We start from the raw sequence: 12,992 nt of genomic DNA, 5'->3' as shown, positions 1-12,992 counted from the left end.
ACAATTTATAATTATATTTATTGTTACATAGATATAATTATAAAAAAATGAGAAATATAATTTAAAAAGAGACTTTTACATCTGCATGCGATGAATCATGCTATTGCAATTAATATCGCTCCATTTTATCTTTCGCCGACTTTGTATTTAAAAAAAATATCTTTGATAAGAAAGAGAATTTTTTTTCTCAGGTCCACCTTGTCAGAGCGCACCTTGCCGCAACGGTGGCACCTGTAGCGAAGATGTGCGCGGTGATTTCAGTTGTAGCTGCAAGCCCGGTTTTACCGGCAGCTTCTGCGAATCTCAATTGGGAGTACGATTATGCGAGCAGAATCCGTGTAGAAACGACGGCATTTGCATGGCGTTAACAGACAGCGAATACAAGTGCCAGTGTCAGCCTGGTTGGACTGGAAAGAAGTGTGAAACTAATATCAATGAATGCGCTTCGAATCCGTGCAAGAACGGTGGCATCTGCATCGACGGAATTAATAATTATACATGCAGATGCGATAGAACTGGGTGAGTCTTTTAAATATAACTGAAATTAGACTTTATAAACAAAATTACAATTTATATGTAATATGTAACATATACATATTATGTCTTGGCATTGTCCAACTTGCTACTTTATTCCATTAATTTTTGCGAAAATAATGCTACACAAATTCTTAGACAAATTCTTTTTCTATTTTATAATACATTTGATTTCTCTTCTCTTCAGCTATGAGGGTCTCAACTGTGACGTAGACATCGACGAATGTGAGGCGAATCCGTGCTTGAATAACGGCATATGCTATGATTATTACGGCGCCTATATCTGCCACTGTCCGACAGGCTTCGAGGGCCAGAATTGCGAGCTTAATCTAAACGAGTGCTTGACCGAACCCTGTGCTAATGGCGGTAAGTGCATCGACGACGTGGGCACTTACCACTGCGAGTGCCTCCCAGGATTCACCGGTCGTCATTGCGAACTGAGAGGTCTCTGCGAAAACGCAGCCTGTCCGCCTAACAGCATCTGCGTGGAGGACGCCCATGGACCTCAGTGTGTCTGCAATCCCGGTTTTATGGGTAATCCGCCTAATTGCACTGTCAACTATTGCGCCAGCAATCCTTGCGCTAACGGTGGCACTTGTACCAGCGGCAAAGATGGTTTTAACTGCACCTGCTTGTCTGAATGGAGAGGTAAAAATTAATCACGATTAAGTTTAACATTTACTTACCCCGACATTGTAAAATTATCCTAATATTGACATTTTTACGTAAATGAAAAGTCATTTGTTTTATACCAACTTACAAAATGTTCTCTTCCTCTATTAATAATTTTTATAGTCTCTATAATTATCTTAATTATAATTGTCTTTTTTTATACATTTTTATTTCTTCAACAAAGCAACTTTAATTTCTATTTGTAATTTATCGTAAATGAAAAAAATATTTTTAATTATTTTTAATTTTAACTTTTAATAATATCGGTTTTTCGATACGCTTAGAATTTTCTTAAGAGAAAATAAATGTTTTTGCAGGGAAGAATTGCCAGATCGATGTAGACGAATGTCTATCACAACCATGCCAGAATGCTGGTACCTGTATCGACCGTGTTAATGGATACACCTGCAACTGCACTAGAGATTTCGTGGGTGATAATTGCGAACGGGAATATGATGCATGCGTCATAAATCCTTGTCAAAACAATGGTACCTGTATGCTGATGCCAAGATCAAAGAGAGAATTCGTTTGCGAATGCCCACACGGCTTTGAGGGCAAGGTATTGTAATTTTGATTTATAAGATATACAGAATTTATAGATATTATATTTTATTGAAAAATTTTGATGCAAAAATGTAAAGTAAATTTAATTAAATTTAATACGACGTGATTCAAGGTGTGCGACGTAAATATCGATGATTGCATAGACGTGGTGTGCCCAGATGACAAGATTTGCGTTGATGGTATCGCTGATTACGAATGCAAATGCCGCGAAGGCTACAGAGATCCCAATTGCACACTGATTGTGGATCATTGTGCGACGAAACCGTGCAACAATAACAGCACGTGCATCGATCTCGGTGATCACGGTTTCGAATGTAAATGTATAGAAGGCTTTCAAGGCAAGTATTATCAAATTTTAAACAATTAGATGACTCACGAAACCAAAGAATTGAACAACTCTCTGAATTAGTTTTTAAATGAATGAAACATAACAGCGATTTCGTAACGATGTAAATAAAGGATTTTATTATTAACTTAATTTTACACACACATACGCACATTGTACCATATAGCGTTATTATTATAATTTTTTGTTTTTCCATAAAAAAAAAGACTACGTAAAAAAACTACGTAGATATAAAACGATCTCTGAACGGTTGCGAAAAAATTGTATTCTCCTTTAATTTTAATGTACTATTATAATAATTTAGTCATATAGTTTTATCTTTTTGCATTAAAGTAAAGATACGCATTTGTATTTTTCAAAAAAAGAAACTTTTAACTTGTTTGTATTATCAAAAAAGTATAATATTTCAAATATTTTATTTTGCAAAAATTGAATTTTTAAATATCATCCGCAGGTCAGTATTGCGATCTTGATGTAAACGAATGTGAGTTACGCGGCAATTCACTATGCAACAACGGGATCTGCATTAATACTGAGGGTAGCTACAACTGCTTCTGCCGGCCGGGCTTTTCCGGCGATCATTGTGACATCGACATCGATGAATGTTTGTGCGGTCCTTGCAAGAATAATGCTACGTGTCTCGATGGTATCAACATGTTCCAGTGTGTATGCCAACCCGGTTATACTGGTAAAACCTGCGAGATAGACGTGAACGAGTGCGACAGTAATCCGTGCCGTAACGGGGCACAATGCGTCAATGGTATAGCATCATACACGTGTGTGTGCCCGGTGGGGTTTCTCGGTGTTAATTGTGAGATCAACGTCGACGAATGTGAATCGTCACCTTGCATGAATCAAGGAAAGTGTATCGATGGCATAAATGGTTACGCTTGCGATTGCAGCGATACTGGTTTTGAGGTAAAGCTCCTTTTAGGCCAAGTTCCACAACTGACGGTTAACTCATAACCGAGGTTCAACTTATTCATTGTCTCTTTCCAATTTTAGAATTGGAAAAAGATGAGAAACAAGTTGAACCTCGGTTAAGAGTTCAGGATGAGTTGTGAAACTGGACCTTAGTAAATTAAGAAAATAATTTGCTGTGTGTATTATTATCAATAAAATAGAATCTTTTTTAGAGTGCACACAGCAATTTTGTGATTCTAATTACTTTTCACATTTAGTCCTTTTATTTAATTTAATATATTAAATGTTTAACTTGTGGGAAATAATAATTTTTATAAGTAAGTTAAATTAATTTCTTTAATTGTTGTTTCTAATTATATTTAATTCAATATTTTAAAGAATTGGTTGCGCCCGACTCCTAGTGCCCTTACTCTTTCCAATTCTTTGATTTGTAAGGAGTCTTGATTAGTTTGATTTATTAACGGATTCAATATTTTAATCCCTATTTTTACATTTTATTTAAATCTAATTTAAAAAGTAAGAGTTTTATTAAATTTAATTGTTTATTTATAATTAAAAAATTTTTAAACTCTGATTTTTAAAGGGTCTGCATTGCGAGAATAATATCGACGAATGTTTGCCGCAACCGTGTGTAAATGGTGGACTGTGTCTGGATGACATCAAAAGTTACAAATGCCAATGCTATGCCGGTTACACTGGTAAGAACTGCGAAATAGATGTAAACGAGTGCGAGAGCTCGCCCTGTCAATATAATGGCACTTGTCTCGAGCGATCAAACAAAAACCTTTACAAGAGCGAGGCTCTAAACTTACCTGCGATCTTTACCCAGGAATTCAATTACACCAATGCCAGCGGGTAAGCCTTTAAATAACTCTTTCAGCTAATTCCTAGTTTTTCTTGCTTTTCTAAATATTTAGATATCATTTTCTTCATTTCTTTATTAATTTCATCATTAATTTTGCGTATAGATCTTACTTTATTTCAAAATTTTATTCTGAAATATTCCACGTTCCATAAAATGCGTAACGCATTAAAAAGATGATTTAAAATCTGTGATTTTCGGAATACCTTTTACGTTTTTTATCGGATGTCAAAGGAATAGGTTCTTGAAATCTTGATAGGTATGAGTGCCTCTGCGTCCAAGGTGTCACCGGCAAGAATTGTGAGGTGAATATCAACGAATGTGACAGCAATCCCTGTGGTCCAGGTACCTGTATGGATCGTATCGGCGGCTACACTTGTGATTGTGACGAAGGCTACGAAGGAGATCACTGCCAGCACGAGATTGACGAATGCAAACGATACAGTCCCTGCGAGCATGGAGTGTGCACAGATGGTAAAGCCGACTATTTTTGCACTTGTGAACCGGAATACGGTGGCAAAAATTGCTCGGTAAAATTAGTGGGCTGTCAGGGCAATGCCTGTCAAAATGGAGGCACTTGCTGGCCCTATTTAGTCGATGAGACCATCCACAAGTTCAATTGCACGTGTCCCAACGGCTATCATGGTGAAGTCTGTGATTATGTAAGTGTTTATATTTCTTATTAAGCATTTTTTAAACAATTTAAATATAATTCCGAATAATTAAAAACATTCCGCGTGAAGCATGAAACATGAAACATCGTTTTATAAGTTCACTTTTAACTAACAAATTTTTTTTATCCAACAAAATTTTTGCTTTATTTACAAAACTTTTCTATTTTTATCGTACTTGAAAAAATTTCAAATAATTAACAATCATTAGTCATTGAATGCAAAAAGTATTTATCATTCACGCTTAATTATGCTTTATCGCACACGTAAACTTTTTCCCGAAGCGCTTCTGGCGGAAGAAGGTGCGTAAATGTGTCCCGCTTGTACAAGGAATTTGATAAACATCTTAAAAGTGTTATTTTTGCTCGATAAATTCACAGGTGACGACAATGTCTCTAAGCGGCAGCTCGTATGTCTTGGTGAACACCACGCGCGACGAGGGCTATGATATCCAATTTCGCTTCAGGACTACCTTACCGAATGGTCTGCTAGCTATTGGTAGGGGTGTGACCATTTATATTCTCCAATTAGTGAACGGCAAACTCAACATACATTCTAGTATATTAAATAAATGGGATGGAGTCTTCGTTGGTAGTGGACTCAATGATTCCAATTGGCAAAAAGCCTTTGTAGCGATTAATGCGACTCATCTCGTTCTTTCCGCCAATGAGGAACAAACTATCTATCCCATCAGTCCCAATGAAGGTTCTAATTCATCGAACCACACATCTTTCCCTACGACTTTTGTGGGCGGGAGTCACATCAGCTCCTTGAGCTTCTTGAGAAGATTATCCCGCTTACCTACGTTTACTTTCTTTGTCGGCTGCATGGAAGACGTTGTCATTAACGGCGAATGGGTACGTTAATCTATTATTAATTTCAATTTATTTTGATCTATTTTGATTAATAATCAGAAAATTTTAAGCTCTTTTGCTTTTAACTTATTTACTTTTATTGTCAATCTGCATAATAATAATTTTTTTTGTCAAACTCTTAAAATTAATTGTGGTATCTTCATAATAATTTATACAACAATATTTTATGATTCCAAACTTGATCTCAGGTCTATTCCGGCACCACATCAAAAACTGTGTACATGGAGGATGTGGAAGCGGGCTGTCCTCGCGAAGCTCAATGCTCACCAAACCCTTGTAAAAACGGTGGTCACTGTACTGATCGTTGGCGCGACTTCTATTGCAAGTGCGAGCGTCCTTACCTCGGTCATACATGTCAGTACAACATGACAGCAGCCACCTTTGGCTACGAGAATATCACGAACGGTTACGTGACCGTAAGGGTCAGCGACGCGGCCAGACGTACTGTCAGCTCAGTCGTTGATATTTCCATGTTTATTCGCACACGGGAGAGCTACGGTGATATCTTTTATCTGGGTACGGAACCAGATTCTCAAGTCGATCAGAAGTCTCAAGAGAAGACCTACATAGCGGCACAATTGGAGGGCGGGGAATTGCGTGTGAGGATTCAATTTAACGGCACGGAAGCTTACACCGTCGGTGGTGTAAAGCTCAATGATGGAAACAACCATCTGATCCAAGTGGCGAGAAATGTCACTCTCGTTCAAGTGAAAATCAACGGTACTGAATACTTCCGCAAAACCATCAGTGCTACAGGTGAACTAAATGTTACCGTTTTCTATCTGGGGGGACTTCCACAGTCATCACGATACATTCGCCAAGTTGATAGCAGACAAATGGAAGTACAACAAACGCCACAAATTAATTTCAAAGGCATTATTCAAGATGTGCAGATATCAAACGGTACGAGAATGATGGTCGTGGAATTTTTCCCGCTAAAGGTGATTAGAATCCTTTTTCATTTAGCAATAATTATGTACTCTATATATATATATATATACTTTTAGATTTATAAATAACTCTTATATTTTCTCTTAGGCACAGGACATTCCTGCACTTATTCAGTTCGGCAATGTCTCCTTCGATCTTGAAAAAGTCCTCGAGGGTGTGATGTCGGACGATGTGTGTATGAGCAGTCCGTGCAATCACAACGGCACATGTCATGTCACGTGGAACGACTTCTGGTGTCAGTGCCCGCGGGGTTACACCGGCAAAACTTGTCAAGAGATGGAATTCTGTCAATTGCAAGACTGTCCGGCGGGATCACGTTGCCAGAACCTTGACGACGGTTACGAGTGCATCGCCAATGCGACCTTTGACGGTGTTTCCAATGTCTTTACGTATACGTACGGTCGCGTTACAGATACTGCCAGTGACCTACCACTTGATACCATCGAGATCACCTACCGATCCAATACCGGTGGCACGCTACTTCACATAGCGCCTCACATGGGTGACCAACATTTCACCGTGTCCGTCTTCAAAGACAATGTCACTGTATCCTGGCGACTCGATTTAGAAAATCAAAATAATATCTCTTTTGGTAAGAACCAACCTGACGGAAACTGGACTTCATTGCTCATCAAACTGAACAACAATTCCGTGGAGTGCGGTTACGCTAATCCTACTGAAGAACAGCCTCATATGAGTCTCAACTTTAGCTTCCAACTGTGGTACGATCTACTGGTAGCAGGAACAGTTACCCTCGGTGGAATTTCCTCCAGTGCCTTGTCCGACAAGGATACTTATCTTACTATTGGATCCAGACCTGAGAATAGAAATGGAGTTGAGGGCAATATCGTGGATTATGAACATAGGCTGACGACCACCATGCCCCCACATAGTATGATATCCGGTGCGTATAAAGTTTTGGTATAATAAAGAATTTTAATTAGCTTTCAATATTATATTACACATTGTATGCAACAAATATTAAATTAAGTAATATCACAGATTATTTCATATCATTTAAAAAATGGAAATACATAAACTCCGAACATTTAATCCCTGATTCTACTCGGTTCTGAAAATTCGAGAAATTCAATCCTTGTTTTCGTTCTAAAACTTTTTACTCGGTTCTGAAAATTCGAGAAATTCAATCCTTGTTTTCGTTCTAAAACTTTTAATCGTCTCCGTAGAATTGATTCTTCCTTTCTTTGTTGTTTTAAAAAAATGTTTAACGTTTTTTTTCTTGAAATCAGAAAATTATCTTTTTTTTTACATACACAGGAGAGCCATTTAAGGGCTGTCTCGGTGAAGTACGTATCGGCAGCATATTGTTGCACTATTTCACTTACGAAGAAGTTTATCAGAATGCGAACTTCACCCCGTTGGAGTACCTGGAATTGCAGGATAACGATAATACCACTCATCGCGACAGCATCGGTTGTCAATTGTGTTTCGACACGGATTGCCAAAACAACGGTTATTGCTTCGATAAGACCAATAGTTACGTGTGCGAATGTCCGGCAGGTTATGCCGAGGACGACTGTTCTTTTAATATCGACGAGTGTATCGACAACAAGTGCCAAAACGGCGCGACTTGTGTCGACGGTATCGCCAATTATACCTGCGTATGCAAGAACGGATGGCAGGGATGGCTGTGAGTATTCTCTTTTCTTTAAATTATTTTAAAATATTCAAGGAGGGTTCATATACAAGGAGGGATTAATATTTTGTGTGTGCGCGTGCGTGTGTGTGTAACTTAATTATAAAAAAGACATTAATGATAATTAATAAATAATAATTAATAATTAAACGTATTAATTTATTACATCAGTAAATATTTATAATTAATTAATATGAACGTCGGTTGGTACAGAAAAGTCATACATTTTGTATATAGGGGATATTTACAAAAAAATTCTGTCATTTTTATTAACTTATCATATCAGAAAGTCATGTGAAGTCATATGATTTATATCATATCACGCACACAAACCCACCTATACATATATCACAGCAGAACAAAGATAAATTCCATGAAACTGTATTCTATAACAATTAAGAAGGGATTATAACTCTCTCTTATCAAATTCCTTTCTTATCTGATTACAGATGCGATAGCGACATCAACGAGTGCGTAACGCTTAGTCCGTGTAAACACGAGGGCGTATGCGTAAATCTACCGGGCTCGTTCAGGTGTGAGTGTCCCGATCAATTCACTGGTGAACTATGCGAAAGCTTCCGACTAATCACCTGTAAGAATGAACCATGTAAGAGCGGAGCAACCACGTCCTGCTTAGACGAACCAAATCCAAAAACCGGTAACAACTTCACCTGCAACTGCGCACCCGGCTACGACGGCCCGACCTGTGACACGCCCTATTGTTTCCACACAAAGTGCCAAAACGGAGGCAGATGCGAGTTCCTCATCCCATATAAGGTATAATATCCCTCTTCCTTCTGCATTTTTATATTTTGATATTCTAAGGAGTATAATTTGAAAATTTTTGTTATTATTATATACCTAATTAGATTTTCTATTAGATTCTTATTTGAAAGTTTCGAGAGGTGAACAGTAAATTATAAAAATTAAAAATAATTAAATTTCTAGTCCATTATTTTTAAATTCTATATTCTTTGAGTTTCTGGACTAAAAATTTTAAACCTATAAGTTTTAGAAATCTCGAACATCTTTAAATTCTTAGATTTTATAATTTACATTTGGAATTGTAATCCTAGTTTTATCTATCGAGAATTTCTTTGTATCGTTTAATCATTCTGCAATTATTATTACGTGAAATAGGCGCCACAATGCGTCTGCCTTATCGGTTACACTGGTACGTACTGCGAGATCAACATCGATGACTGCGCGGTGGATTCTGAGGGCAACGGACCCTGCCAGAATGACGGCAAGTGTTACGACGAAGTGAGCAAGTATGTGTGCGATTGCCAGGGTACTGGATACTCCGGAGTTAATTGTTCCATCGACGTGGATGAGTGTCAGGATTTAGAGATCGATTGTGGGCACGGTAAATGCGAGAATCTGCCTGGTATCTATCAGTGCATCTGCGACAACGGCTATTGCGGCTACAATTGCGGCATGGCGAATCCATGCCAGGATGTGAGTCCTTTAATTTTCTGCCGAGAAAATAGCACCATTGATAAATAACATGGAAAAGTTATATATATATTAGAAATTTGGAAAAGCTTAATGAAAAATAAAATTTTACGAGTCCTTATTAAAGTTATAATAATAAAAATTAAAACAAAAAATTTATAATAATTATTCGTACGTATTTAATTTCTTCTCAATTATTATAATGTGTAAATAATCTTTGTCTTAATATTTGATTTAGGATTTCTGCTACAATGGTGGCACATGCGAATGTGGTGACGATGGCGAATACATATGTCGATGCACTCCTAATTACACGGGACGAAATTGTACAGAGGTAAAATAAAATTTGAAAAAAATTTAGATCATATGCACAAGTTATGAAATTAACTAATTCGCCAGTGATTCAATAAGAATGCATAAAATATGTACAATATTATCATCATTATTCTATACAAAAGTTTTAAATATTAAAAACAATTATATATATGTATATATAATATGTGTATATATATATATTATATAAACAAATAAATATATTAAATATACACATATAATATACAAAGTTTATTTATATAAATTATTTATTTTTATATATATCGATAACAAATATATACATAATTTATATTTTTCAGCTGGAATATAATTATTTAAGCGGCCAAGCCCTCGACATAGTGGTAATCGTAGGCCCGATCGTGGGCTGTCTCCTCCTAATTGCCATCGTATCTCTTGTAGCGCTTTTTATGATGGCAAGGAAAAAACGTGCAACACGTGGCACATACAGTCCAAGTGCTCAGGAGTTCAGCAATCCAAGAGTGGAGATGGATAATGTAATGAAGCCTCCACCAGAGGAGAGATTGATTTAATCGTGGCAATCAGAAGGAGGTAAACCATAATTAGGTAATGCGAGTGAATTTCGATATATGGAAACTGCTTTTCGAAAGAGCAGATTTCGTATTACGCGAAAGAAAATTAATAAGAATAAAATTGTATCATTTCTTTTACTCTTTTTCTAAAGTTCAAATTATTAAATTATACATTTTTTGCTCTTATATAATTTTGCTTATCTACGAATTTGCAAATCTAAATCTTTCCATATATCGAGCCATTTGCATAGCCTAGTCTTCCGAAAATGTGATTCATCATAGCGAAGATTTTCGACTGAATGCAGATGGCTCAATGAACAGCCAAGTCGTTGACGTGAAACGATCATCGCGTCTTCTAGTCCTCGCTGTTTCATCGTTACGAAAAAATAGACAAAAAATAGACAGAAAGGAAAATTTATTATAAAATTAAGTTTTAGATCTTTTGAAATTTGATTAAAAAATTTCCGTAAAATCCTTTTAATTCAATATTTATGAGGAATCACGTAGATAATGATTCTGAGATTAATAAAATAAAAACAACGATACAATTTTCGGCATGTTTGCCAATAGAGGATAATTATCGATCAAGTGGATTTGAAAACTTAGCATTACGTTGGAACTTCAAAGTCAACGTTTTGTTTCGAGCTTTCTGAGATGTATAATATGGAGTGTCTCAGAGAAAGAGTATATTCATTGCATGTACGAATTTAAAAAGGTTGTAATTTTTTTACTTAAATCCAAGGGACCAATGACAATGTTCTAAAATTCGAGAATTTAGAATTCGAGGATTTAGAATTTAATGATTCTAAAGATTTGACACGCTATAGATTCTGAATGTTAAGAATCTATATAAGAGATTCAAAAATCCTGAATTTAAGAATTCTAAGAATTACGGGAGATATATTCGAGTATTAAATAATACTCGGATAAAAAGGTTTTATTTAATAATAATAATAAAGAAAATAAACTATATCTCTCCTTTTCTCTCTCTCTCTCTTTCTCTGAGACATCCTGTAAATAACATGCGTAAAATAAATATCACGTAGATTATAATAAAGTGTACTTAAAGCTCTCAGAAGTGTCCTTAAGACGTAAAGCAATACTCGAAGGAAGCGAACCCGAGCAAACAGACCCGTCCATTTTAGTGCCTAATGTATACTTTACTTAAAGAGATATTATTTATAAGTCGCGATGCACGCAATATTGATGAATGAGAATAAACAGAGGAAACGAGCAGAACGATATTCCAAAAAGGCGTACGACTTAAAAATACATATTAGATCTCGAGAATAACGCATAATGTTCTTACGCTTGCAAAAAAATAGGTGAATTAAGGGGGAAATTTTTACGTAGACATTTATATATATATATTCTGCGAATTCAAACTTTTGATTCTTGTATCTCTATTCTGCTAACTACATTTAGTTTCCTCTATAATCAAATTTTTATCAAATTTGTAATAACTTCCCTTATTTAAAATTTAATTTTAATTATATATTTTCTTGATTTAATCTATTTGGTTTTTAAAAAATTTTTATTAATTCCTTTTAATTCTTATATCTTATTTTTAAGGTCATTTTATATTTTCTGCTTCTAATAAACTGTTTATCATTTATTTTAATTTGCTTCTAACACGTTTTTTATTTATTCAATACAATTTTAATTATATTATTTATATGTATTAATTAAATTGCAATAAAGTTCTTTTTTAATTTGCCTATTTTTGCAAGAAATAGTCTTAAATATCATCAAGCAGCGACATATATTCTGACTTATTATAAAGAAACATCGATAGTGTCAAGTATTTCCGATGTGAATATAAAAAAGAAAAATTCTTCGCGCGCACGGAAAAACTCGCATTATCACCGCGCCTGTTAATTTTGTACATAGACATAGCTCGTAAGATAAAGATTATTAACGAATAACGACTTTATCACATTTAGGATTTTATATACAACTATTAGATATTTAATGATAACAAACGTATTAATCGATACGTACTTATACTACCACGACCAAAGTAGCGACGAGGCGATATCTTATAAGATTTTATCTTACGATTTTATAAGCGTTTAATTCTTCACTTATAAAGCATTTGTGTTCAAGACTGAGTTCCCAGCGTTTGAAATAGAAAAATAAAGAAAATCCAGATGTATATACCGAATATATGTATATATATACATTCCATATTTATATATTCAACAAAACTAAATTACAGTATTAATTACATCCTTTTTATTCAATTTTGTTATTTTGCCAAAATATGCAAAAATTGTCTGAATATGTATAGTTTAAATAACTATTCCGTTTCTATTCATTTCAAAACGCTATCATGTAAAATTATTTATACGCATAATTTTTATTTCACAGTAAATATAGGTATATCTATGTCTAAATCTTCGACATAAGAATCGAGAGAATAAATACGGTAGATTTGAGCGCGTTTTATTCGGTATAAACGAGTCGGAAATATACAATACGTTGCGTTACACAATTAAATATAGCGACTCCAAGCGGACGACTAAATGTACAAAATCAATAAACGCATATGTAAACAAACGAATTGACGCATCAACAAATATCTTTATTCGATAAAATAAGATACAGAGCAACTAAAA

General features: G+C 35.3%; 1 protein-coding gene across 1 annotated transcript in view; it reads left to right on the top strand.

Moving 5' to 3' along the window:
• Positions 1 to 10,458, top strand: part of crb (cell polarity complex component crumbs) — a 30,613-nt gene extending 20,155 nt beyond the window's left edge. Inside the window, exons 5-19 of the mRNA XM_018511370.1 lie at positions 192 to 519; positions 722 to 1,182; positions 1,524 to 1,765; positions 1,883 to 2,108; positions 2,571 to 3,034; positions 3,624 to 3,895; positions 4,162 to 4,564; positions 4,954 to 5,430; positions 5,637 to 6,389; positions 6,487 to 7,303; positions 7,678 to 8,050; positions 8,506 to 8,833; positions 9,197 to 9,514; positions 9,750 to 9,845; positions 10,144 to 10,458. Coding sequence (XP_018366872.1) covers positions 192 to 519; positions 722 to 1,182; positions 1,524 to 1,765; positions 1,883 to 2,108; positions 2,571 to 3,034; positions 3,624 to 3,895; positions 4,162 to 4,564; positions 4,954 to 5,430; positions 5,637 to 6,389; positions 6,487 to 7,303; positions 7,678 to 8,050; positions 8,506 to 8,833; positions 9,197 to 9,514; positions 9,750 to 9,845; positions 10,144 to 10,374 — 5,789 coding nt within the window. The 3' untranslated portion in view covers positions 10,375 to 10,458. The remainder of the gene's footprint in view (positions 1 to 191; positions 520 to 721; positions 1,183 to 1,523; positions 1,766 to 1,882; positions 2,109 to 2,570; positions 3,035 to 3,623; positions 3,896 to 4,161; positions 4,565 to 4,953; positions 5,431 to 5,636; positions 6,390 to 6,486; positions 7,304 to 7,677; positions 8,051 to 8,505; positions 8,834 to 9,196; positions 9,515 to 9,749; positions 9,846 to 10,143) is intronic.
• The last annotated feature ends 2,534 nt before the right edge of the window (positions 10,459 to 12,992 follow it).

Source organism: Trachymyrmex cornetzi, unplaced genomic scaffold, assembly GCF_001594075.2.
Source record: "Trachymyrmex cornetzi isolate Tcor2-1 unplaced genomic scaffold, Tcor1.1 scaffold37, whole genome shotgun sequence".
Classification (NCBI taxonomy): domain Eukaryota; kingdom Metazoa; phylum Arthropoda; class Insecta; order Hymenoptera; family Formicidae; genus Trachymyrmex; species Trachymyrmex cornetzi.
Note: the sequence above shows the minus strand (reverse complement) of the source record. Positions and strands in the feature narration are given on the sequence as shown.